At 43.5% G+C, this 27828-nt stretch overlaps 1 protein-coding gene across 6 annotated transcripts in view; it reads right to left on the reverse strand.

The window, feature by feature from the left end:
* Nucleotides 1–27828, reverse strand: part of LOC138763741 (DEP domain-containing protein 1B-like) — a 64107-nt gene that overhangs the window by 30488 nt on the left and 5791 nt on the right. For 5 of the 6 annotated variants that reach the window (XR_011357756.1, XR_011357757.1, XM_069938431.1 and 2 more), the window contains exons 3-6: nucleotides 25176–25317; nucleotides 22863–22984; nucleotides 5853–5983; nucleotides 3152–3199 (exon numbers count right to left, since the gene is read on the reverse strand). Coding sequence is in view for 4 of the 6 variants with exons in the window: in XM_069938431.1 (XP_069794532.1) it covers nucleotides 3152–3199; nucleotides 5853–5983; nucleotides 22863–22984; nucleotides 25176–25317 (443 nt within the window). In the remaining 2 variants the exon portion in view is untranslated. The remainder of the gene's footprint in view (nucleotides 1–3151; nucleotides 3200–5852; nucleotides 5984–22862; nucleotides 22985–25175; nucleotides 25318–27828) is intronic. The other variant, XM_069938432.1, reaches the window with a different exon arrangement.

The following is a 27828-nucleotide window of genomic DNA, read 5'->3' on the forward strand; positions in this document are numbered from 1 at the left end:
AGCCCCTGACAATTTCTGCATGAGCTTCTCAAGAAATATCTCACCAGGCCAATGTCCACTATTATTTGGCTCAAGACAATAAGCATCTCCTCCTCTGTAATCACTATAGGGCCATGACCACACTGCTGTTTAGCCTCACCTCTAGAGACATTATTCAGGTGTAATATGCCATTTAAGATCTCACCCATCTCTTTTGGCTCCACATACAAATAAACATTCTGATCTTCGAGAGGACCAATTTTGTCCCTTGTTAAACTTTTGCTTTTAACAGATCTGTAGAAGCCCTTGGAATTTTCCTGCTCCTTGTCTGCCAGAGAAACCTCGTACCTTCTTTAAGCCTTATTTTCTTCAGTGATTTCTTGTATTTCTTATAATTTTGAAGTACCTCATCTGTTTCTTGCTGCCTTCACCTGCTATGCACCTCCTTCACCAGGCCCTCAATATCATTCAAAACCCAATACCCTATAGTCTTGCATTTAATTCTTACAAAAATGACACGTTTGAATTCCTCCCACTTACCAAGCACATCTTTGTCAGAAAACAACCATACATATTGACCTTTCTTGAATTTAATTTCTCAACCAAGGCCCAGACCTTTCCTTTTCCATAACTACCCTGAAACTGCAGGCATTAAGATCACATATCACAGTAATTTCTTACCAACTACAGATCAACTATGGCATCCTAAGCCATAGGTGCTTGATGGTTAGTAAGTGATTACCGGTGCTTGGTGATATGCAAGTGGAATAAAACACATTTGAGAACCACTGCCATACACATACTTTAGACACCTGCCTCGTCTCACCCCTCAATACGAGATTCAATATTACCTCTCTCTATTTGGGACCTCTATATAATAGAGGAAAATTTCTTGAACACATTTGACACACCCTAACCCATCCAGCCCCTTTACAGGATAGGAGTCCAACATAAACGACTGGCATGCAAAATCAAGGCTCATGGGATTGGGGGCAAGGTATTGATGTGGATTGAGAACTGGCTGGCAGATAGTAGACAGAATTGGGATAAACGGCTCATTTTCTGAGTGGCAGGCGGTGACCAGTGGGGTGCAACAGGGATCTGTACTGGGACTCCAGATGTTCACAATTTACATTAATGATCTAGATGAGGGGATTGGATGTAATATCTCCAAATTTGCAGATGACACTAAGCTAGGAGGAGTTGTGTACACAGAAGAGGGGGTCAGGAAGCTCCAGTGTGATTTGGATAAATTGGGGGACTGGGCAGATACATGGCAAATGCACTACAATGTGGATAAATGTGAGGTTATCCACTTCGGTAATACAAACCGGAGGGCAGATTACTATTTGAATGGCAATAGATTGGGAGATGGGGAAGTGCAGAGAGACCTAGGGGTTCTTGTGCACCAGTCACTGAAGGCGAGCATGCAGGTACAGCAGGAGGTTAAAAAGGCTAATGGTATGCTGGCCTTCATATCAAGAGGGTTTGAGTATAGGAATAAGGATACCTTACTGCAGCTGTACATAGCCTTGGTGAGGCCACATCTGGAGTATTGTATGCAGTTTTGGTCGCCTTATCCGAGGAAGGATATTCTTGCAATGGAGGGAATGCAAAGGCGATTCACCAAGCTGATACCTGGAATGGCAGGAATAACTTGAGGAAAGATTGCGCAATTTGGGATAGCACTCGCTGGAGTTTAGAAGATTGAAAGGGGATCTCGTAGAGACAAAATTCTGGCAGGACTGGACAGAATGGATGCGGAAGGGATGTTTCCAACAGTGGGGGAGTCCAGAACCTGGGGCCATGGTTCAAGGATAATAGGCAAACCATTTAGGACCGAGTTGAGGAGGAATTTCTTTACCCAGAGGGTGGTGAATCTGTGGAATTCATTGCCACAGAGGGAAGTAGAGGCAGGTTCATTGAATATATTTAAGAGGGAATTAGATATATTTCTTCAGTATAAGGAAATTGTGGGTTACGGAGAGAAGGCAGGGATGGGGTACTGAACTTCAAGATCAGCCATGATCTCATTGAATGGCAGAGCAGGCTCGAAGGGCCGAATGACCTACTCCTGCTCCTATCTTCTATGTTTCTATGAGTCCCACTCTGTGGGGAAGGTTAAAAATCAACTACTAGTGATTCTTGCAATTATCTGCTCTCAATCCACAAATTTTCTCCTTCAATTCCTGCTTATTATTGGGTGGTTTATAATAGAATCCCATTAAAGGTGGCCCTTTCCCAATCCCCAGTTTCTCCTATATTGGTATCCAAAAGTCCAGTGAAGGGTTGCAACTAAAGGGCAGAATGAAAATTCTTTCTTCACATTACCTTGACTGCAGTTACTTCAAGGATACATCCTCCAATTTTATGTCATTATTCAATTTGGGGCCCTTCTCTCTTCCTTACATCACTTTTAACAGACACCTTTCCTTTTCCTATATATTTTTTAAAATTTAGACCTATATTATGGCACAGGCCATTTTAGTCCATGAGTCATTGCTGCCCAATTTACATCCAATTACATCCCAGATTTGTTTCCAACGGTGGGAGGAAACTGGAGCTCCAGGGGAAAATCCAGACATGGGGAGAACATACAGACAGCACAGGATTTGAATCCAGGTCCTGATTGTTGGCACTGTAAAGGTGTTGTGCTAATTGCTCTGCCAACCATGCCATATCAATCCTTGCCTCACCTTCTACACATTATCCTTCTCATGCACATCCATTGGACCACAATGATTTTCTCTCCCATTTCTTCTGCAGCACCTTTACTCACATTCTAATCCATCCATCATCTTATTTTCTCCCTCCAAGCGATATGCCTTTGAAATATTATGCATGATCATTTTTCATTTTATTGTCCTTTGAACAGATCACCATGCCACACATCTTTCCCCCTTATTATATTCTTGCCTGCAAATCACATAATTCACCTGCATATCCCATCCACTTTACAGTAAAAAAAATGTTCATGAATTCAGTGCCCATCTTTTTGCTCAAATGCTAACACCGTTTAAAACCTTTTCTTCTGAAACATCATACCCTCTGTTTCACAATCTCCTACAATCCAATTTTCTGCTACTTACCATTATCCTCCTTTCAATAGAAAGGACATTTATACCAAAACTGGTACTTTATTGCCATTTGTTTTTGCAAATTATTGACTTACAGTTTGCGAGGCACTTCATAGCAGATAGTACCCAATGAGGTAGATCATCTGCAAAGAAACATGTATTTAAGAATCAAATTCCACACTAAAGTTTGACTTTTATTACCCACTGCAGTATGCATTGCAAGTCTGAAATTACAACTTTCCAATTTGCTAAAATTGAGCCTGCCAATCTCCTCAATCAAGGGAAGAAACCAGGTTGCAATCGCAAATTACATTTCTTGTTAACTGTATCCAAATTCTTTATTTGAAATCCTCTCCCAAATTTCTTTCCTCTCAGACCAACATTTCTTTCAGTCTATCCACAGAATTATGATTTAAATTATGATGAACTCTTTACCCTTTTTTAAAATTTAAAAACTATGCAGAACTGTTTCTTAAAATATATCTTTGTACAGGAAAGCAGTCATTGGATTTTGAAAAGAGTGAAGCAGATTATAAAATCAATATACAAAGGGAAAAAAAAAATCAGAAAATGCAAATGAAATTACTGAACACTATTTGAGAACTGATAATGCCGTAATCATTTTTCAGTTTGCCAAAATGTGAAAAGTACTTTTGTTTCAATTAACTGAAAAATATCCTTTCTCAGCTGGTCATTTTGGAAAAACCACCGCAAGAAATCTTCAGCAGTAACTGAAGCTTTTTTTTCTATTTTTAAAAAAGAGATTAGAATGTGTAAGGGGTGGGTGCCTAAAAGAGTAAAGTAGGTCAATAAAGTATCAGAGATAAATAAAATTGATTCCAAGACATTCTAAAGCATGTTTAGAGAAAGAAGGTAAGCAGGAAAAAAAAAGGGTTTGGTAGGCACAAAAGCAGCATCTGTGAGGCAGAGGAGTGGGAGAGACTTTAAAACATCTTATCTGTATTCTGTGGTTGCAGTCACAGGGAAGGATTAGAGACATTCTAGAGCAGTGGTTCTCTATCTTTTTTCACTCACAGGCCAACTTGAATATTCCCTTACTTGCACAGATCACCCATAATAAACCTACAGCCCACCAGTGGAGGTGCAGTAGGGCTGGCAAGCTTGAGCTTTTTCCAAGAAGACTGAAGTGAATTTTAGCATTTTTTGGCTGGGAAAATTGAGATTTTTCTTATACCTTTAGATGTTACAGTATTTGTTTATAATATCAATGATGTCTTCGCCAGTGACCATTTAGAATAAACTCCTGGATCACAGATCAGGAACCACTGTTTTCGAACAATATTTCTCAAACTTATGAGCCCCCACTCCCTTGGTCTCCAGGCCATACCCTGAGCACCACTCCCCCCCCAAATAAAAAGGTGCTGGAGTGGGAGGGGTTAGTGGCAGCACCAACACCAGGCAGTGGTGCACTGAACAGGCATTAGTAACACCAATACAACATGGCAGCCACCAAGACCAGTTTCGTGAGAATGCCATGTTGCCATTTTGCTCATTACTGCCGCCTGAGTCTGGCCAGAAAATTACTGCACTGGCTTCTTCATCAATAACAAGACGGAAGGTTTGGACTGCCCTCTTTTTCCTCACTGCCCCTCAACTACCCCCTTTGACCTTTCCACCTCCCATGGGGGGTGCAGCAGTACCCACTTCGGGAATCACTATTCTAAAGCATATTAATAACGATATTAGTACAAAGGTGGATAAACTCCCAAAGCCTGCTGAGATATATTCCAGGCTGCTACGGGAGGACCAGATAATGAGGCAAGTCTTTTCTGATCACAGGCAAGGTGATCCAAGTGCAGGGCACCTTACACTAACACCATTGTATCTTGTGTTACGAACTGCAAGTAACAAGAAACAGTAGATAATGAACCAGACAGTGTTTAATTTTAAAACACTAATTTTATTTCTAACTCAAACTACAATCTTATTTTTTTTTTTTTTTAATAAATGATCCTTTTCACTAAATCCATCCCAAGCTATGTGCAGGTGTCCTGTGTGTCTATGATTACAGTCTAGGCCAAAATCTACAAATTTGCTTCAAATGTCAGTCTTTCAAATTCCGTGTTAAAGCATAGGCCTTTGAAATTATATGCCCAGGATTAATGTGGTACTTCTGGGAAGACTGGAGTGGCTGCTACAGACTCACGAATTCTTCTTGCGTTATCTTTGGAAAAAATGTCCATCCACATGAGCTTTGGTCATAACACTCCTGGTCCTTTTGTAGATAAGACTCGAACTGGGTGGCCTCCACGAAGCTTCCAAGACCCTGGCACTGGTCTCGCCAAGTAATTTCACTGCTAGTCACAATAAAAATGAAGCACTTTTCTTCCCAAAAAGACCATCCTGGCACAGGTCAATCCACCGAAAAGGCAGTCATTCACAGAGCATGCTTTGTCCTGAATTCCACAAAAATAGCTGGCCACAAGACTGAAGAGCTGTTCCCGCTCCAGCAGTCAACATGGTTCTCCCGTGCAAAAAACACAATATCTTTGCAAATGTATTGAATTCTGGAAGATTGTGACAAACCTTCCCTCAGTTCTTCCAACGTATCGAATTATTGGTGGGCTGTGACTTGTGTTGTGCTTGTGTGAAATGTTAAATGTGACCATTCAGTCCTTCCTGTCTATATTATCCCTTACAGTGATAATCCCATTTTACTAAAACAGAAGCTCGCAATACCTGTATCAAAACCAAGCAATAACCATAACTACGAATAGTCTGCATCATTGTCAGCATGCGATGAATAACATTTAACACAAAAAGAAATAGCCTCACCCGATTTGTCTTGTAATATTACAACTCCATGTTTACTGATGTTATATACATTATATACAATGTTCTGAGAAACAACTTGTGAGAAATCCAGCACATCATCCAATGAAGCCAAGCCTAAGATTTTCTGCAACCTGGAGCAAAACACAGTACAGAATATTAGACAATCAGGAATTTATAATATTTCACGACAAGTGCAAGAACAGGCCATTATAAAATTTATCAATACAATGATAAAACTAATTTTAATTGGTTATTGCTTGTTTGAAACCAAAATCTCATTTTAAGTTTTCATTTATTCAATAATTCAATGCAGTATGTCTCCCCACATCCAAAAAGCCTAGGACCAACTGTTTTCAGTTATTGGGTTTTTACTGGTTAATGGGAAAAAGCCCCAGAAGAAACAGCACAGCCATTGCCAGCCCTGACACCTCCCCCACCACCGCTGGTCCAGACTATGGTCCCAGTTTCTGCCCAGGAGGCAGAGGTCCGCGGTCCTCCCTAACAGGGCACTCTCCTTGACACTGGGACAGAGGATTCTTCCGACTGCTTTCAGCTGGGAGACAGAAGCACGCAGTTTGTAAACCAAGTACAATAGAGGGTAAAGAAGAAATGGAAAAAGGGGTTACTCGCGGCTCTAATTTCTCCTAATTTTTAACCCATCTGTTGCCTGACCCACCAACTTCCTCCAGTCACTCACTGATGGCTCAAGATTCCAATCTGCTTCTGAGCTGACATCCTGCCATTCAGCATCTGTCTTCCCAGCTGGTTCTGAGCTCTGTTGTTATCAAACTGGGGCCAACAGAGCGTCAGAGCCCCACATGGGCAAGATGGGTGATAAATATTTTTCAACTTGTGATGTCATGTTGGTTCCGCAAAAGGTTTGGTTAATGAAACATTTAGGCTAACAAAATTTTGGATAAGGAGAAGCATACTGTACCTTAATAGTCCTGTTGACACTTTCAGAGAAAACAAAAATGTACAATAGCTACATCTCTAAATGCAATGCAAATAGAGTTACGTAGTAATTTACATATTTGGACTTGGAATGCAAAAGTAAATTTTGGGGTAGGGAGCATCAGTGCAAAACTTTCAGATCACCAATAATCCTCAGTTCTAGTTAAAACAAGACAGGATTTTGAAGCCATGAGAGCAGTTTCTTCAACTTTAATAAACTACTTTATAAATGTCATTGTACCTGACATGATCATGAGAAATAAAAAAAAGCCATTACATTTTATTGATGTAGCTACTTCAGAAATTTAAGACTATAGACAATTATAAAATTATTAAACAAGATTACCTTATTAAATACCAATTTCTTTGGACATTGATAAAATAAACATGGCTAAATACAAGTAAATGGGGTGTTTCAAGTAATTCATGATGCTTGCTCCAAATAAAGAAGATTTCTGATAGTACTAGTACAATTATAAATTTTACATTGCTTATCAAGTGCAAGACAACTTTTAAAATGATTCCTTTAAATATGCTCATACTTATTCAAAGTACTGTGATGGATATTGTTAGGTCTGCTTTGTTCGAGAATGAGTGAGTCAGACACCAGACTGAGTCGAAATCAAGGTTCTTTATTACCAGATTGTAACACTTGCAACTAACAGTGTTAGTTGGAGAAGGCGCATTCTCCTGATATCAGCAAGTGGTGTTTTATTTTATACCTCAGGACACATACTTAGTAAATTATCATACCATTACACTGTCCAATGAATAAGCTGTTGCTACCCTTCACTGTTAGTCTGCTGCTCATCAGCTTGTTAGTGCCAAGCTTATCTTGAGTGTACAAGGTCACATCTGCATTCTGTTACTCCTTAGTACTGGGTGACTCCTTCTCCGGTCCCATCTCATGATGTTTTTAACCTTTCAATATCATATTTTATATTATGTATAGATATGTTTTTGGAAGAGATACCAAAAAATTTGGGGGAATTTTAGTGCAGGAAACAAACATTTCACAAAACAGATCTCATTTAAAATGCAAGAGCTCTGCTCAAACCAGACACTCTGGGCCCAGGGCCTTTGTAAAGACAATGGAAATTACTTTGCTGAAAGTTTTCACAAGGTGAAAAAAATCCCATCTCGGAACTGATAAGATCTTTCAGGAAGTGATTTTGGAGCCAGCAATCTTGTTTGGTGACAGTTTGCTGTTTTAAGAGAGGTTCTGGTTTTTATGGGGGGGGGGGGGAGAGAGGAGAGAGAGAGACGTGATTCTTTGGAGAGAGAGTTTTCAGCAGTGACTTCTGGAGGCTGCAGCACAACAAGCTGATAGCTTGTTTAAATCTCATTTAGAAGACAGGTTGTGAATTCAGCCTGTTGAAAACCCTTGTGGTCCATACAAGAGGAAATGGTTGGTTAGAGTGTTTCACCTGAAATAAAGGAAACAAGAGGAACTCTGTGGTGACTTGCAGAAGAGGTTATAATTTGGATGGGGCAAGTTTCTTTGGTAAGAAACTCAAGTAAATCAGTTTGTGTGCATCCAATGAATATCTCTCTGAAAACTGACAAGAATCTTCCCGACTGGTAACCACGTACCTTTCAAGCACCAAAGCCTGGTGAAATGTTAATTTCTGTGCACAGTATAAGAACTGCCTGATACCAATGAACTTGGAGTGAGATTGGACTCTGAATTAAAGAATTTTTCTGAACTTATATACATTACATACATGTGCCCTTAGAATAAGTTAGGTCAAGTTAAAGTTTGATCCTGTTTGTTTTTGTTTTTAAAAAATGTTTAAATAAAAATTAAAAGCAACTTTTGTTTAAGTAACCATTTGTCTTCGTGAATTTCTATTGCTGCTGGGTTTTGGGGTCCTCTGGGCCCGCAACAGTACAGGATCAGACAACAAGGACTCAGACTATTACTTCATCTTGCATCTTCAGATCACTTCACATTGAAGGCTGAGCTATGGTCAAAACAGTGCTACACAAGCTCATTTCCGAACTCTATTATCGGCCTCAGCAATCCCAGAAGGTAACATGGTAAGAATGGAGATAGAGACTGAAAATCCGGACTGCTTAGGTTTCAGTCAATCCAGATTTTCAGGCAGCATTTTCAAAATTCAAATTTAAGGAGGAACAAAGAAAAGATGAAAAGTTAAATGTTCATTGGCAAATACAACATGCTTCATTTATTAAAATAAGCAGTTTAAAAAAAAATGAAATCAACATATGACAAAAACAAAAATTCCGAAGCCACCATCACTAAATGAGCATTCTGACTCAATGTTCATTTGCTCATTAAAAGACTGCTTTGACAATAAGCATCGGCTCAGAAATTGCCATACCTTTTGATCGTTTTAACAAAGAACATTCGTGCAACACTTGATCGAGATTTTCTAATTTTGGCTGATGTAAATTTTTTCTTTCAGCATTTTTATTGTAAAGCTCAGATGAGGCTATGAATTCAAGAATTTTATTCTTGGCCTTTTTTTTTAATATATTGTAAATTGTAGACTCTTAGGTTGTATGATTCCATTAGAACAGTATTGCTTACACCATTTATTGATAAAGTGCACCTCCTATGGCCATACTGGAAGCGTCTATAGAAAGGGCGATGGCTGCATTTAAAACTGGGTAAGCTGAGCATAGTGGCATGAGTCAGCAAATCTTTTATCTTCAAAAAGGGATTGTTTCCCTCTTCAGTCCAATGGATGGTTCTGGCATTTCCGGACAATATATCGAAAAGACACTTCATGACACAAGCTGCTCCCGGAAGACAGAGGGTAAAAATATACCATTTCCAAGAATTTCTGCAGGCTTTTAACTGAGGCAGCTCTTGATTATTTGGGAATGGCCTCAACTTTGGATGGCAGTGGAGTTGCACCTTCTTGAGTAATCCTATGTCTCAAGAAATCAATCATTTCTTGTCTAAAAACACATTTATCTGGATTGATGGTCAGTCCAAAGTTTTGAAGATGAATAAAAAGTTTACAAAGATGTTCCAAATGTTATTCCTTAGTCCCACTGGCCTCCAAAGTGTCTGCCAAGGTAAATGAAGACATTGGCCATACCACACCCAAAAGCATTCATCACCCACCACATAGTAGCAAGTATGATGCTTTAAAAGCACTTTTATTACGTGTATGTGGTATGTCCCATAGGGAAAGGGTAGCCAAATTACTACATTTTGATGGGTTGGGAGATCGTGACCCTTCAGAACTAATGAATGAAATGCTGTTCCTGGCAACTGGCAAAAGGCCCAACATGTTATTCGAGCAGCTCTCTTTAGAATGAATGCCAGGTGATATTCAGCTCTGGTTATCCAAGGGTTAATTTGAAGACCCAAAGCACGTAGCGGCAGAGGCAGACATTCTATGACTGGCTAAAAAGCACAGCAAGGAAAGACATGTCTGCACAATTAACCCTCCGATAGTGACCCTGTCACACTCTCGTGCTGCTCTTAGCTGCTACAAGCAGAAAATTCCCCAAGACAAGCAAGCAGCCTGTGGAGACCTTAGTTTTATTACCACAGGCATTGGGAGTAAACGTGCAGGCCAACAGCCAGTAAGGGCTGCGGCAGTTGGCAAGAAACCTGCAAACCTACTGTATGTGTGGGACCAGTTGTCCAAATGAAAATTTCTGGTGGACACTGGTTCAGAAGTTAGTGTATTTCCACCCACAGATTTTTGACACACCATCCTACCCTGCACCTACAACCATGACCAATTAACATTCTAACATTTGGCACCAGGAGGATGAATATCAAGTTCAAGAATCATCTCTACACTTGGCCATTTATTATAACAGCAATATCCCGATGTTTGCTTGGTGCAGATTTAAGGGTGTCGGCAACTACTTTTCAGACTATTCCTCTGGCAGACACTTGTACTCCTGCTTTGCATCTTCAAACATTAAATAAACCAGCAGATGAATTCTCCAAGCTGTTGGAAGATTTCCCTGAGATTACTACTCGACAATTTTCTGCCTCCCTGCAAAGCACTTTGTTCTCAGGGCCCTCCTATCCATGCTAAAGCACACAGTTTGCCTCCAGAGAAGCTGCACTTACCCAAGAAAGTTTGCCAAGATGGAGGAACTAGGCATAATTCATAGGTCCAACCATCCCTGGCATCTCCATTCCATATGGTCCTGAAACTACACATGGTTGCTTATTACCACTGTGCATCTATGGTACTTGCATATACTTTTTAAATTTAGTGTGCTTTTGTGTGTAAGTTTTTGAAAAGTCCAAATTCTTGAGTGATCTAGATTTCTGAAATCCAGACTTTTGAACTTCTACTGTAGCAACTCCTCCATAATCATCCTCAACAGCCTTCTACCACTACCCGTAATCTTCTAGCCAATTTCATATGCAAACTATCAGCTAATCATGGATCCCATGCATTTCCAGCTTCTAATTAGTCTACCATGGGGGAGCACGTCAAACACCTCAAAGTCCACGTAGGCAACATCCACTGTCCTACTCTCAATTATATTTGTCATCCCTCCAAAGAAGCTCCAATGATAAAACATGATCGGTCTCTAACAAAGCCATGTGACTGTCCCCAATCTGACTTACTAAGAGTGCATATATACCATTTCTAAATACCCTTTCCAATAGCTTCCTTACCACTTATACAAGACTTACAGGTTTACAATATCCTAGATTTTCCAGAATCAGAATTTATTGTCCTGAACATGTCACTAAATTTGTTGTTTTCATGAAATTTGGTTTTTTTTTTGCGGCAGCATCAGTGCAAACATTGATATCAACTACCTTAAAAGAAATAAAAGAGTGCAAGAGAAAGAAAGTCAAAGTAAGGCAGTGTCTGTGGTTCATTACTCAATCAGGAATCTGACATCAGAGAGAGAGAGGAAAAAAACTGTCCTTGTGCCACTGAACGCTGGCCTTCAGGCTCCTGTACCTTTCTCCCCTGATGGCAGCAGAGTGCATGGCCTGGATGGCAGCAGAGTGCATGGCCTGGATGGCAGCAGAGTGCATGGCCTGGATGGCAGCAGAGTGCATGGCCTGGATGGCAGCAGAGTGCATGGCCTGGATGGCAGCAGAGTGCATGGCCTGGATGGCAGCAGAGTGCATGGCCTGGATGGCAGCAGAGTGCATGGCCTGGATGGCAGCAGAGTGCATGGCCTGGATGGCAGCAGAGTGCATGGCCTGGATGGCAGCAGAGTGCATGGCCTGGATGGCAGCAGAGTGCATGGCCTGGATGGCAGCAGAGTGCATGGCCTGGATGGCAGCAGAGTGCATGGCCTGGATGGCAGCAGAGTGCATGGCCTGGATGGCAGCAGAGTGCATGGCCTGGATGGCAGCAGAGTGCATGGCCTGGATGGCAGCAGAGTGCATGGCCTGGATGGCAGCAGAGTGCATGGCCTGGATGGCAGCAGAGTGCATGGCCTGGATGGCAGCAGAGTGCATGGCCTGGATGGCAGCAGAGTGCATGGCCTGGATGGCAGCAGAGTGCATGGCCTGGATGGCAGCAGAGTGCATGGCCTGGATGGCAGCAGAGTGCATGGCCTGGATGGCAGCAGAGTGCATGGCCTGGATGGCAGCAGAGTGCATGGCCTGGATGGCAGCAGAGTGCATGGCCTGGATGGCAGCAGAGTGCATGGCCTGGATGGCAGCAGAGTGCATGGCCTGGATGGCAGCAGAGTGCATGGCCTGGATGGCAGCAGAGTGCATGGCCTGGATGGCAGCAGAGTGCATGGCCTGGATGGCAGCAGAGTGCATGGCCTGGATGGCAGCAGAGTGCATGGCCTGGATGGCAGCAGAGTGCATGGCCTGGATGGCAGCAGAGTGCATGGCCTGGATGGCAGCAGAGTGCATGGCCTGGATGGCAGCAGAGTGCATGGCCTGGATGGCAGCAGAGTGCATGGCCTGGATGGCAGCAGAGTGCATGGCCTGGATGGCAGCAGAGTGCATGGCCTGGATGGCAGCAGAGTGCATGGCCTGGATGGCAGCAGAGTGCATGGCCTGGATGGCAGCAGAGTGCATGGCCTGGATGGCAGCAGAGTGCATGGCCTGGATGGCAGCAGAGTGCATGGCCTGGATGGCAGCAGAGTGCATGGCCTGGATGGCAGCAGAGTGCATGGCCTGGATGGCAGCAGAGTGCATGGCCTGGATGGCAGCAGAGTGCATGGCCTGGATGGCAGCAGAGTGCATGGCCTGGATGGCAGCAGAGTGCATGGCCTGGATGGCAGCAGAGTGCATGGCCTGGATGGCAGCAGAGTGCATGGCCTGGATGGCAGCAGAGTGCATGGCCTGGATGGCAGCAGAGTGCATGGCCTGGATGGCAGCAGAGTGCATGGCCTGGATGGCAGCAGAGTGCATGGCCTGGATGGCAGCAGAGTGCATGGCCTGGATGGCAGCAGAGTGCATGGCCTGGATGGCAGCAGAGTGCATGGCCTGGATGGCAGCAGAGTGCATGGCCTGGATGGCAGCAGAGTGCATGGCCTGGATGGCAGCAGAGTGCATGGCCTGGATGGCAGCAGAGCGCATGGCCTGGATGGCAGCAGAGCGCATGGCCTGGATGGCAGCAGAGCGCATGGCCTGGATGGCAGCAGAGCGCATGGCCTGGATGGCAGCAGAGCGCATGGCCTGGATGGCAGCAGAGCGCATGGCCTGGATGGCAGCAGAGCGCATGGCCTGGATGGCAGCAGAGCGCATGGCCTGGATGGCAGCAGAGCGCATGGCCTGGATGGCAGCAGAGCGCATGGCCTGGATGGCAGCAGAGCGCATGGCCTGGATGGCAGCAGAGCGCATGGCCTGGATGGCAGCAGAGCGCATGGCCTGGATGGCAGCAGAGCGCATGGCCTGGATGGCAGCAGAGCGCATGGCCTGGATGGCAGCAGAGCGCATGGCCTGGATGGCAGCAGAGCGCATGGCCTGGATGGCAGCAGAGCGCATGGCCTGGATGGCAGCAGAGCGCATGGCCTGGATGGCAGCAGAGCGCATGGCCTGGATGGCAGCAGAGCGCATGGCCTGGATGGCAGCAGAGCGCATGGCCTGGATGGCAGCAGAGTGCATGGCCTGGATGGCAGCAGAGTGCATGGCCTGGATGGCAGCAGAGTGCATGGCCTGGATGGCAGCAGAGTGCATGGCCTGGATGGCAGCAGAGTGCATGGCCTGGATGGCAGCAGAGTGCATGGCCTGGATGGCAGCAGAGTGCATGGCCTGGATGGCAGCAGAGTGCATGGCCTGGATGGCAGCAGAGTGCATGGCCTGGATGGCAGCAGAGTGCATGGCCTGGATGGCAGCAGAGTGCATGGCCTGGATGGCAGCAGAGTGCATGGCCTGGATGGCAGCAGAGTGCATGGCCTGGATGGCAGCAGAGTGCATGGCCTGGATGGCAGCAGAGTGCATGGCCTGGATGGCAGCAGAGTGCATGGCCTGGATGGCAGCAGAGTGCATGGCCTGGTTGGCAGCAGAGTGCATGGCCTGGATGGCAGCAGAGTGCATGGCCTGGATGGCAGCAGAGTGCATGGCCTGGATGGCAGCAGAGTGCATGGCCTGGATGGCAGCAGAGTGCATGGCCTGGATGGCAGCAGAGTGCATGGCCTGGATGGCAGCAGAGTGCATGGCCTGGATGGCAGCAGAGTGCTTGGCCTGGATGGCAGCAGAGTGCTTGGCCTGGATGGCAGCAGAGTGCATGGCCTGGATGGCAGCAGAGTGCATGGCCTGGATGGCAGCAGAGTGCATGGCCTGGATGGCAGCAGAGGTCATGGCCTGGATGGCAGCAGAGTGCATGGCCTGGATGGCAGCAGAGTGCATGGCCTGGATGGCAGGGGTCTTTGAGGATAGAGGCTGCTTTCATAAGACACCACCTCTTGCAGATGTCCTCGCTGGATTGAAAACTGGTACCTGTAATGTTGCAGACCGAGTTAACCATCTAGAGTTTATTTTCCCCAAGCATGGGCCCCTCCATACCAAACACTGATACAACCAGCTAGAATGTATTAGTAGAACTTGTAGAAGTTTGAAGCTCTCCTAAAACTCCTCACAAAGTATAGCCACTGGCGAGCCTTCTTCATGATTGCATCGATGTGGAGGCTCCAGGACAGATCCTTGGAGATGTTGACATTGAGTAATTTGAAGTTCTTGACCCTCTCCACTACTGACCCCTTGATGAGGACTGGTTCATGTTCTCCTAATTTCCTTCAGAAGTCCACAATTATCTCCTCAGTTTTGCAAATGTTGTTTGAGTGCAAGGTTGATGTTGTGACACCAATGAGCTGATTTATCTCCACCCAGTACACTTCCTCATTGCCATCTGAGATTCTGCTGACAATCAAGTCTTTGGAAAATTTGTAGATAGCATTTGAATTATGCCTAGCCACATACAAGTGTAGAGTGAATAAAGCAGTGGGCTTAGCACATATCATTGAGGTGTGCCTGTATTGATCATCAGTGAAGAGAAGTTCCAACTGTGGTCTTCTGATGAGGCAGTCAAGGATCCAATTGCTAAGGGGGGGTGCAGAACCCAGGGTTTGGAGCTTGTTGACCAGCACGGAGGCATTTGTTTCCCCTCTTGAATAAGTGTACAACATTAGCCACTCTTCAGTCCTCTGGAACATCTTTCTTTGACAAAGCCTCAGCTATCTCTCCACTAGCCTCACTCAATAATTGAGAATATATCCAATCAGGCCTTGTAACTGGCCGACCTAAATGCTCCTCAAAAGACCCAACACCTTTTTCTTGATCTCCAAATACCCTATTACTCAAGTAATCTCCATATTATGCTCCCTATTCTTGCCAGTGTTGTCCTTTTTGGTAAACAGTGTTGCAAATAACTCATTTAGTACTTTGCCCAATTCCTCCGACTCCAACCATAAATTTTCTCCTCTTCCTTGAGAGGTCTCATCCTCTCCTTCGTCATCCTCTTATTCTAATGCAAGTATAAAATGCATTTAGGATTTCTTTAACCCAGCTCATCAAGGACATAACATGGCCATTTTGGCCCTCAATGTCCTGCTTGTAATCTTTATTGGAATGTTTATATTTCTCCAGGACCCCGTCTGATTGTAGCTTTCTGAACCTGACATAAGAAACAAGAGCTGGAGAAGGCCATCCGGCCTGTCAAACCTGCTCCATCATTCCCTGAGAGCATGGCTGATCTGATGACAGGCTCATCTCTACCTACCTGCTTTTTCTCCCCTATTCCTCAATTCCCTTACTATACAAGCATCTATCCAATGTTGTCTTAAATATATTTACTGACTTGGCCTCCACTGCTTCAATGGGCAGCGAATTCCAGTAAGCACCTGTCACATTTGTGGCCCGAAATGTGAAGTTAATAACACTAATAACGCAGGTTTAACCAGTTAAACATCTGTGTCTTTATTCTCCAGTTTTCATTGTTCCTCCATTTCGCGCTCTTCCCTCTCTCTCATACCATGCGACTTCCAGTCAGGTGAATACATCTCATGCATATTCATTATCATGACATCCCTCCTTTTACCAGAAATAAACTTTACCCCTTAATGTTGAAATATAAACACTATCACCTTATCAATATCCCTCGGAACCAACAAACAATGTCTAACAAACTCCTTCTACACACAATGTAACATGAACATGTCGTAACTAGCTGTAATACAATAACTCAACTAAACAAAATGTACTTCATACAGCACTCATACACACACTTTATGATATATGATCAAATCACTGTCCCAATGTTCTTTTATCATTCCAGCCGTCACAAACTTTCCCTTTTGTGATAATGCGGGCACAATTAGAAATACGGCACAAAGTCTTCGTATCGTTTAGGCGGTTTCCTGTCTCGTTTCGGCCTTCCTGCGATACTATCATCACTACTCGGTTGTTCACTCTCAGCGTCAGAAACACTGCTCGCTACGGCCTCGGGTGTCTCTGGCACTCTGGTCACTTCATCAGGAATGCTGGTAATTGCCTCGGGAACATCCGCTGGTCCCTCCGTTTGAGCATCTCGTATTGGACTTTCAACCACCTCACTCGATGTCTCTCTGGACTGGTACCTTTTTACACCTGACACATTTCTTTTGTACAGGAGTCCAGTCGGAGACCTGACTGTTACCATACTGCCACTTCTGGATACGACAGTGTAGGGTTGATGGTAATAAGGTGTGTCTAACTTACCACCACTCTCTTGCCTCACCAGAACATTATCTCCAGGCATGATGTCCGAGTACCTGGCTCCACTCTCGAATCTGTGTACTGCTTTGCTGCTCCTTTCTTTTCAGCATCGTGGTCCCTCATCTCCTGGTCGTCCCTGATTTCCTTTATTTCGGGCATTTTTGTGCAGATTTTTCTCCCAAAAAATGCTTCTGCAGGACTTTTTCCTGTGGTTGCATGAGGCGTTGCCCGATAGACAGCTACATAAGATAGCAATGCTTCTTGCCAATTTTGTCCTTCTGCGTGAGCAATCCGTAATCGTTTTTCAATGGACTGATTTTGTCTCTCTACTTCCCCATTGGCTTGCGGCCATTTCGGAGTTACTTTATGATGGTGGATACCTGTGGTCCTCATGTATTCAGCAAATGTCTCTGAAATGAATTGTGGACCATTGTCAGAGTATAGCGTAACAGGCAATCCATATCTTGCGAAGATCTCTGCTAATGCTTGTATTGTTTTTTCAGTGGTCGTTGCCCTCACAGCGTACTCATAGTATCTGCTGTAGTAATCTATCACTACCATGATTGATTCACCAGTCGGTAAAGGTCCAAGAAAATCAACGGCTACGTCGATCCACGGTCCTGTCGGGAGTTGCGTACTCCAGATCGGCTCTGGAGGATTACTCCTACTTGTGATTTGACATCCACGGCAAGTTTTGATGAATTTCTCTGCGTCTTTATCACAACCTGACCACCATACTTTACTCCTGAGGTTTTGCTTGGTACCAACAATACCTAGGTGCCCTTCATGAGCTAAGGATACGATCTTTGGTCTCAACCTCGGCGGTATCACCAATCTACAACCTCTCAATACACACTGTCCGATGCAACAAAGTTCGTCTCTAATGGGAATGTAAGCCTTGTGAGTACACTTGTCCCATTGTCCACTGGATACATTCTCTCACTTCCATGAGTTCTGGGTCATGTTCAGACTCTTTCGACTTCCTTCGTGGTCACAGCTTTTGGTGTCGACTGAATAGCTACGAAGCGTACAAAGCTCTCTGCTTCTGTCCCCAATTCTGACTTGGATTGTGGGCATCCATCCTTCACCAATCTGGACAGCGGATCAGCAATGTTTGCTTTCCCGGCAATGTGAACTACTTTATACTTGTAGGGTTGGAGTCGGAGCACCCATCGCTCTATTCTAGCACACGGTTTGGATCTAGCGGCATAGATCACCTCTAATGGCTTATGATCTGTGATGAGTTCAAATTCAATGCCATACAAATATGCATGGAACCTCTCACAGGCCCATACAAGTCCGAGTGCTTCTTTCTCGTCTGAGAATATCTTCTTTCCACATCTGACAACGATCTGCTGGCAGAGGCAATGATTCTTGGTCCTACATCATGCATCTGGACCAACAAGGCTCCTAAACCAACAGAACTAGCATCCGCTATGACTTTGGTTGGTGCAGCCGGATCATAATATCCAAGAGTATCAGCATCCGTCAGACTTTGCTTCAACGTTGTGAACGCTTTCTTCTGCTCCGATCCAAAATGAAATGGTACACCTTTCCTGGTTAGTTTCCTTAGTGGTTCTGCCACTGTAGCAAAATTAGGGATGAACTTTGCGCAATAATTGACCAATCCCAGGAAACTCCTCACCTCCGTTGCGTTCTGGGGTGCACGTGCATCTGCAATAGCCTTCACCTTGGCCTCTGCTGGGTTTAGTCCTTCCCGTGCAAGTCTGTGTCCCATGAAGTCCATTTCTGACACACCGAACTGACACTTGTTTCCATTCACGGTAAGGCCTGCCTCCTGTAGTCTAGATAGTACACACCTCAACCGTCTGTCATGCTCTTCCTTTGTAGGTGCATGGACTATGATGTCGTCAGAAATGTTGGCAACTCCAGGAATGCCTTGAATCACTCGATGGATTTCATACTGGTAGATCTCAGAAGCTGCATTAATGCCGAACGATAGTCTCTTGTATCGGTACAATCCACATTGTTATGTCTCGGGATTCTGGGTCTGGGTCCAGCTCTAATTGATGATAGCCCCATTTTAAATCAATTTTTGAGAATATCTTACTGGTAGTTAACTCCAGAAGTATTTCCTCCACTGTTGGTATAGGGTGTCGTTCTCGAATTATAGCTTCATTGGCCATCCTCATATCAACACAGTCTTATGTCACCATTTGGTTTGGGCACAATCACTACTGGGCTGACCCATTGTGTCGAATGTTCCACAGGTTCAATAATGTCTTGCGCGATCAACTCTTTAATTTTGGCTTCGACTCTCCCACGAAGTCCAAACGGAGTTCTGCGCACCGGTTGCGCCTTGGGTTTGACCGTTTTGTCTACCGCTTGCTTTAGTTGTCGACCTTTCAGCTTTCCTATTCCCTGGAAAACTGCGGGGAATTCTTGCTTCATATCCTCGTATGACTGAACTGAATTGACACGAGCTCCAATATGAAGTATTGCCAGGTCTTGCGCTGTGCGTCTACTCAGCAATGGTTCTCCCCTCTCGTCTATGACAACAAACTCTGCTTCGGTGTACTTATCACCAGCTTTAACAGTTGCAGTAAAACATCCAATGGTCTGCAATGGCTTGGTTGCTGTGTATGGATACAGTTTCTTGGAGCACTTCTTTGAGGTACAGATGATCTTTTTCCTTTTCAATTTCTCCCATAAATGTCGGTCAATTACATTACTGTCACTGCCTGAGTCTACAATGACCTGAACTGTCACTCCAATTATCACTGGGACTTTCTCATGATGTACACCATTCAATGTAAATTGATAATATCTCTGTCCATCTTGGTTATCATCGTCACTTTCTGGGTCACCGTCTATATGGCGAATAGTGTCTTTCTTTCCAGGATACTTTCCTTTCCCCCAAGCTTTGCCTTTGGAAGCTGTGCTCTTCCCCTTCTGGTCTGCATTGGACTTGCTTTTGCACTTCTTTGCAAAGTGGTCCTTACCTCCACACTTTCTGAAAACTTTGCCTTTTGCTGGGCAGCATGGGTCTTTTCCAAAATGACCTCTGTTTCCACATCGATAACACTCCACGTCATGTGTCGACGTATATTTTGGCTGGTTATGGCGATGCGAGAGCCGCTTAACTTGCTGGCTTGAGTTGTCCTTCAGGGTCATGGTATGAAATTGCCTCTCAACAGCCTCTAATGCAGCAGCAATGGCTAAAGCATCAGTGAGCTTCAACTCACTCCCTTTTTCCAGCAGACGTCTCCTGAGCTTATCTGATCTGCAGTGCTGCACAACTTGATCCAATAATTGATTGTCCAAATCAGCTGCCAGGTAATTGCATCCAACAGCCAGCTGGCGCAATCTCGTCATGTACTGAGCAATTGTTTGTCCATCTTCTTGTTTCATTCTCCGAAACAAATGGCGTTGAAATGTAGCATTCAGTGTCACTACAAAGTGTGCATTCAGTGCATCGACCGCTTTCTGGTATTCATCCTCCTTCCTGTATTCAAAAGTGACTCAAGTTTCCCGAACTGCGGGTCCTGCGGTGAAAAGAAGTAACGCCCTCCTCTGCGCTTTTTGTTCTACTGTATCGCTATCGAGAAATAGGCCACGACTGTTGGCGAAGGCTTCAAATTCTTCCAGCCACGCCTTCCACTTCACACTCACAGTGCTTGCATCACCTGTCGGGTCAAAATGAGAACACCTCGAAGTGTTAGAAAGTCAGCATCTGTGCCTGCCATGAGGAAACTTTTTTCAGCCCAAAGTTCTTGAATCAAAAATCAAAATTCTTATCACATTGAAGTTCCTAAAATGTAGTTGTTTTAATCCTCATCACCAATGTCACATTTGTGGCCCGAAATGTGAAATTAATAACACTAATAACGCAGGTTTTACCAGTTAAACATCTCCGTGTCTTTATTCTCCAGTTTTCATTGTTCCTCCATTTCGCACTCTTCCCCCTCTCTCTCTCATACCATGTGACTTCCAGTCAGGTAAATACATCTCATGCATATTCATTATCATGACACCACCCTCTTGGAAAAGCAGTCCCTCACTTCTGTCCCAAATCTACCACCCTAACTCTGCATCCTTAACTTGTGCACATTGTAGTGCGCATCGAAAGAACCAAAGACTTGTTGATCCAAACCAAGGCTTTTATTAACTAAAAGACTGGAGCATATCACAAGTAGGTCAACCAGTCCTGAATGACCTGGTCTGGCTAGGAGCAATCCTTTAAGACCTGCCAGTAGGTGTGGCTGCACTCTCAGCCAATCACAGTCATCCTACACTGCCGTCTGTACATATGTACATTGATGATAGAATCTGTACCATCACATACATCTTATGCAACACCTCACGTAACACTTTCTGGAAATCAGGTAAATAACGTCCATTAGCTCCCCTCTATCTACCACATTCATTATATCGTCAAAGAACTCCAGTAAATTTGTCAAACAGGACCTGCCTTTGCTGAATCTATGCTGTATCTACCTGATGGATCCTTGTCACTCCAAATGCCTTGCTATTTCCTCTTCAATGATAGCTTCAAGCATTTTCCCAACTACAGATGTTAAACTAGCTAGCCTATAGATCCTTGCCTTTTGCTTACATCCTTTTTTGAATAGTGGCAGGATATTCACTGTCTTCTAATCCACCAGGACCTGCCCAGAGACCAGATAAATTTTGTAAATTATCACTAAAGCCTTGACTACAACTACACAAGTCTTCTTTTTCTTCTTGACCGAGTTCATGACCTCTCGTCTTCCAAGGTTCTCTTACCTGCCCATCCTTATTCTTCCTTCACATTGAAGCATGTCAGTCCTAGACTATAGTTTATTCCTGAATTTCTACTTCTGCAAACAATCTGTCCACATATCTACTCATCCACTTCTTGGTGGCTATTAGGAGGACAATAGATAGCCCGATGAGAGAGATTTTACCTTATTTCAAATTTCTACCCATATTGCCTCAGCAGATAAGCCTAACATTAACTCATCCAAATGCAGATGTAACAGTTTCCTAATGCTGTCATCTCTTTTACTTCACTCTTTACCCCATCAAAAACAATGAAACTCAGGAACATTGAGCTGACAATGCTGTCCCTTTTTTGCAGCCATGTCTCTATAACAAGCACAACAATTTTAAGTACTGATCCAGGCTCCAGATTCTTCTGCCAACAATACCCATCGATATAACCAGCTTCTTCAGTGCTACTGTGACCATTTACTGGTCCTTCCTGTCAGGCTTGCCATCCCAATATCTGTTATCTCCTCAACCCTTTCACTTGTTGCCCTGCTGCTCTGGTTCCTAACCCACTGCCACTCAAGATTAAACCCTCCCAAGAAGAATTAGCAAATCTCCCAATAAACATTTTGTTTCCCTTCCAGTTTAGGTCCCACTTCCCTCAAAGGGAGCCCAACGATTCAATTATCTGAATCCCTTCCTCCTGTACCACCTTCTTAGTCACACATAAAACTGCACTATCTTCTTGTTTCTTACTTTATTAGCAAGTGACATGGGTATTAATACCAAGATTACAACCTTCGAACTTTTAGTTTTGAATTTACTACCCTGCTCCTTGAAGTCATTCTGCAGAACGACATTTTCCTTCCTACTTAAGTCATTGGTACCAATGCCGGGGTGGCATTGAGGCTGGGTCAACAGAGGCATTTAAGAGACTCTTAGATAGGCACATGGATGAAAGAAAAATAGGTTAAAGGTAGGGAAGGTTTTTTTTGTTGTCAAAAACTGAAATGCTCCATGTTCTACACTACAAAAATAAATATAGCAAATCAAAGGAATACATAAGGTAAGCAACTAAATAAATTGAATTTTTGGTTTTAAAAATGAAATAGATCAAATAATTTTATTAGATTAAGTCATGATAATAAATATGACTACAATTTCAGAAGCTTCACAGTAGATAATCATTTGAGATTTTAATTTGTTACATTCAGACTTACTGATTAAGTACAACTTCTCTCCAAGCCTCTTCAATGTCACTTTGAGTAACTGATCTGACATGCATCAAGTGTTCATCAGAAGTGACCACTGGAACCTCCTTATCCAATTCCTCACCATTCACCTTGCAATAAATACACAAATTTCAATTTAACTAAAAATGTGAAATAACTCATTCTTTTCTTTAAAAAGCATGTTGTAAATGTAGCTTGATTATTTACTTATCTAAACCTAAACAGGAGGAAAGTCAAATTACAGCAACTAGAAATTATTCATAATCATGATTAAGCAGCACCTGGGATGGTTCAGATTTGTTGGCCAATGGAGGGATCATTGCTTGTTCTTCTCACCAGTATTAGAATGTACAAGAATCTGTGTTTGGGACAATTTACAAAACTTAAATTTCTTTAACAAGCAATTTACAAATTTCCAAAATGTGTACTTTCCTCCATAATGTCAAAACTGATTGGCAGTCCAAAGCACAAAGACAAAATGAATTGATGACCTGGAATAAAACAAGGAATGACATAGCTAAATCAGTTTCTTAGCTAATTTGGGGTCAATCATGTGTATTTAAAAAAAATTCACATCACTGGATTTGTAGTTTCTAAACAAAAATTTCTAAAAACTACACAATTTCTGGTTACCCAACAGAGAATTGCATATTTTTTCATTAAAACTTTTAACCAAATCTCAAGAGATCATGTGACTGGCTTTTATTAAACACAAATTGAGGAGTTTACAACCCTTGGGAATCCTTCAGTTTCTCATTTTTATTGCAATGGGGCATACTTATACCCTGGTTATATTTTTGCCTTCAAAAGAAGGCCTTAAGATTAATCTCAATCATGATCCTTAGTGATATTTTGTTATTCTTCTGACTTTCCAATTTATTTGTTAAGCACCTCCCTACATTTTAAAAAAAGTTTTCTCAGGCCTCCCCTATCTTTAATTATCTATACCAGCTTTATTGTTTACTATTTTCCTTCAATCAAATCAATTTTTCTTTATACGAGGTTCCTTTGACTTGTTCCCCTTAGCTCAGGGCCACCATATAAAGGTGTAAACTATTTATTATTTCTTTTGACAGCTTCTCACTGCAGATTTCCTTCTTGTAGACTAATCCAGTTCATTTTTGTCAGGTTTTTTTTGGCTTTTCCCCAATTTAACAATTATTCCCAATCTTTTTCCACAATTCCATATATTTCAAATTCATTAATATCACTTTTTCCAAAATATCCTCTCATGGTTACTTTGTTCAGCTGACCAGGTACATTTCCCAAGGTCTAGTAATGCACTTTCCCTCATTGATCCATCGACAGTGTCAAAAAGCCCTCCTGAACACACAAAAATTCCATCCCCTGAGCCCTTCTACTCTAAAGCAATCTCATTTAATGTTTAGGAAACTGAAATGCCCCAAGCAATAATAGATTAAAAAAAAACAACACATCTCCCTATTTGCCTGTTGTCTGTTAGGAGGTATAATATTCAACCAAAGTGACACATTACTAATAATAATATGGTCTCATTTGAGGAGATCTCCAAAATATCATCCCTTAATAATGAATGAATGCATTCCTTTATTAACATTGCAATGTAATAAAAGCATAAAATAATTTGAAAATTTAGGGTGACATGCACAAGCCTACAATTTGTACAAAAATTAAAAATCCCTGACAAATGTCCATTTTAAAAATGATCAGTGTAAACAGTGAAATACCACAAAAAATGAACATTAGCAAGATCCAGTGATAAGAGTACACAGCTTGAAATTACATTGCTTTATCATAGTGATTCCCAAAGTGGGCACTGCCACCCCCTTGCAGGGGGGTGGCAAGATCTAAGGGGGCAGTGAGGAAAGAGGGTGGTCCAAACCATCCATCTTATTATTATTCAGTCTGCTGCAAAGTTTAATGAAGAAGTCAATGAAGTAAAATAAACAGCAACAAGGCCTTCTCATGAGACCTAGTTTCAGTGGCCCCATGTTGTTTTGGCGTCACCAGCCCCCACTCAGCACTGCCGCTACCTCCCCCGCTACCAACCCTCCCTAACCTTGCTCAGCACTACTACCAACCCTCCCCAATCCCAGCGCTGTTGTATGGAAGGGGTGGGGGGGGGGGGGGAAGGGGAGGGAAAAAAAAAAGAGGACACGGAGCTTGTGATGTGGCCTAGAGGCCACGGGGACGGCAGCCTGAAAAGGTTTGGGAACCACTTCTCTATCAATTGTTTTTTTTTTGCAAGAACAAATTTGCAGTTTTAGGTATCAATGAATGCACTACCATTCACTACCAGATTAAAGAAAAATCCAATAATACCTGAAGAATTTTCCCCTCCTTGGGCATGGTCTTGGGTGCTGAACAAAATTCACTCGTTTTCCTGCTGCTCATTCCTGTTGTATTTTTCTGGTAAACTGGAGGATGGCTAGGAACAACTTTCAGTGGGGATATAGTCGGGAATCTGTTTAAAATATATATCATTTTCAATCAGATATGAATGAACAAGAATAATTTTCAAATGAGATAAATTTCAAGCATTGGTTAAAAGAACTAACATGCTATTACAATCCAGACCTATAAAGAAAATTTACCACGGAATTGCAACTAAACATAGAACAGCACAAAATGAGCCATTTGGCCCACATGTCTGCAATGTAAAAGACACCCAAATTTTTTTTTGAATATCTTACTTTGATTTTTAAAAGAAGACAGTTGGCCAATGGGTATACCTAGATAAATATATACATACAGTGGTTTACCATTTCATCCTTGTTTTCAGAGTCTGGAGGGGCGAAGTGCTGATAATACAATTACAAATTAAGTCTTTCGGGTAGTTTGATTTTTCACTGTGACTGTCGTAGTGCCAGCTGTAACTGTGGTGCAGCAATGGGGTCCTGGACAGTCTGGGGTACCAGTGTGCAGTCAGTGTTGGGCTGTGAGTGCACTGTGACCAGTCTGGAGTGCCATTTGTTGGGGCTAGGGTAACATGCCGTAGCTCTGGTGCATTGAGTGGAGAGGGTGGTCTCCGAAGTCCGAGGGCACCAGGTCCCTAATGGAGGCAATGTCCTCATGCCCAGCAGGGTACACCACATAAGCATATTGGGGGTTGGCATGGACCCTTTTAACCAATGGGTCAGACTTGTGACTCCTCACATTTCCAAAGTAGGACTAGCCCTGAGGATGCCAGCTATGTCAGTAGTGTGGTCCCAGTTGCCGATTTCCTGGGAAAAGAAAACATACGTTCATGCGGTGTGGCATTGATGGCCGTGCATAGAGGGAACCTGATGGAATGGATCGCCTTGGAAGGACATCTTGTCAGCGGGTGACTCAGAGCCCCCTTCAAGTCTGATCACCTGGCTGTATTTCTACTCCTGGCATACAAGCAGAGACTGAAGACCATAGCACCAATGGTGAAGATGACAAAGGTGTGATCGAGGGAGGCGGAGGAGCGTCTGCCGGACTGCTTTGAATCAGTGGACTGGAACATATTCAAGAGCTCATCCATAGACTTGAATGAATATGCAACAGGTGTCACCATCAAGACCTGCATGGATGAGAGTGTGCCCACGCGCAAATGGCACATTCCCCAACCAGAATCCCTGGATTACTCAGCTGAGGGCAAGAAGGGGGTTTAAAGCCAGGGATCGAGATCTTTACAAGTCCAGGTATGACCTGCAGAAGGCCATCTCTGAAGCAAAGTGACAACTTCAGAGGAAGCTAGAGATACATGCCAGCTATGGCAGTGAGTGCAGGGCATTACAGCCTACGAAGCGAGGTTGAACAGTATCAATGGCTGCAATATTTCACTACCCGATGAGCTGAACACCAATACTCACTTTGAGAAAAAGAACTAAACAGTGCCTGCTAGAATCCCTGAAAAGGCCAAGGATCCTGTGGGCGACACCAGAGCATCATTCAAGACATTCAAGCCCTGACAACATACCTGGCAGGGTACTGAAAATCTGCACCAACCAACTAGCTGGAGTGTTCACGGACATTTTCAACCTCATTGCTGCTTCAAAAGGGCATCAATCATCCCAGTCCCCAAGAAGAATAGTGTGGGCTGCCTCAAAGACTACCACCCAGTAGCACTAACTTCTACTGTGAGAGACTGGTTGTGGCCAGAATTAACACATACTTAAGTAAAGATCTGGACCCACTGCAATTCGCTCATCATCACAATCACTCTACAGCAGATGCAACATCGCTGGCTCTCCACTCAGCTCTGAATTACTTCAAACAGCAATTCATACATACAGCTGCTCTTCATAGACTACAACTCAGCCTTCAATAACATTATTCTCTCAGTGCTGGTCAAGAAGCTACAAACTCTAGGCCTCTGTACCAACCTCACCCTGCAACTAGATCCTTGACTTTCTCATTAGAAGCCCACAGTCAGTACAAATTGGAAACAACGTCTCCTCCTCATTGATCATCAACACAGGCACACCCCAAGGATGTACCCCCATGATTGTGTGGCCAGGCACAATTCCACTGCTATCGACATTTGCCGATAACACCACAGTTGTCAGCAGAATCACAAACAGCAATAAAGAAGCATACAGAAGGGAGATAGATCATCTAATTGAATGGTGTTACAACAACTATACACTCAATGTAGTCAAACCAAGGAGATGACTGTGGACTTCAGGAAGTCCTAGTCCTCATCGATGGCTCAGTAATTGGAGAGGGTCACAAACTTCAAATTCCTGGGTGTCATCATCTCCAAGGATCTGACCAGGAGCCTCCAAGTTGATATAAAAAAAAAAAAAAAAAATCACAAAAAAGGCATTTATACTTTGTCAGGTGTCCAGGAGAATCGTTATGTCCCTGAAGACTCTCGCAAATTTCTATTGGTGTACCGTGGAGAGCATTCTGGCTGGTTGCATCACTGGCTGGTGTGGAGGCGCCAACTCTTAAGACAAGAATAAACTACAGAGGGTTGTTAACTCGGCCTGTGACATTACAGGCA

The sequence above is a fragment of the Narcine bancroftii genome, chromosome 5 (assembly GCF_036971445.1).
Source record: "Narcine bancroftii isolate sNarBan1 chromosome 5, sNarBan1.hap1, whole genome shotgun sequence".
In the NCBI taxonomy this organism is placed as follows: Eukaryota; Metazoa; Chordata; class Chondrichthyes; order Torpediniformes; family Narcinidae; genus Narcine; species Narcine bancroftii.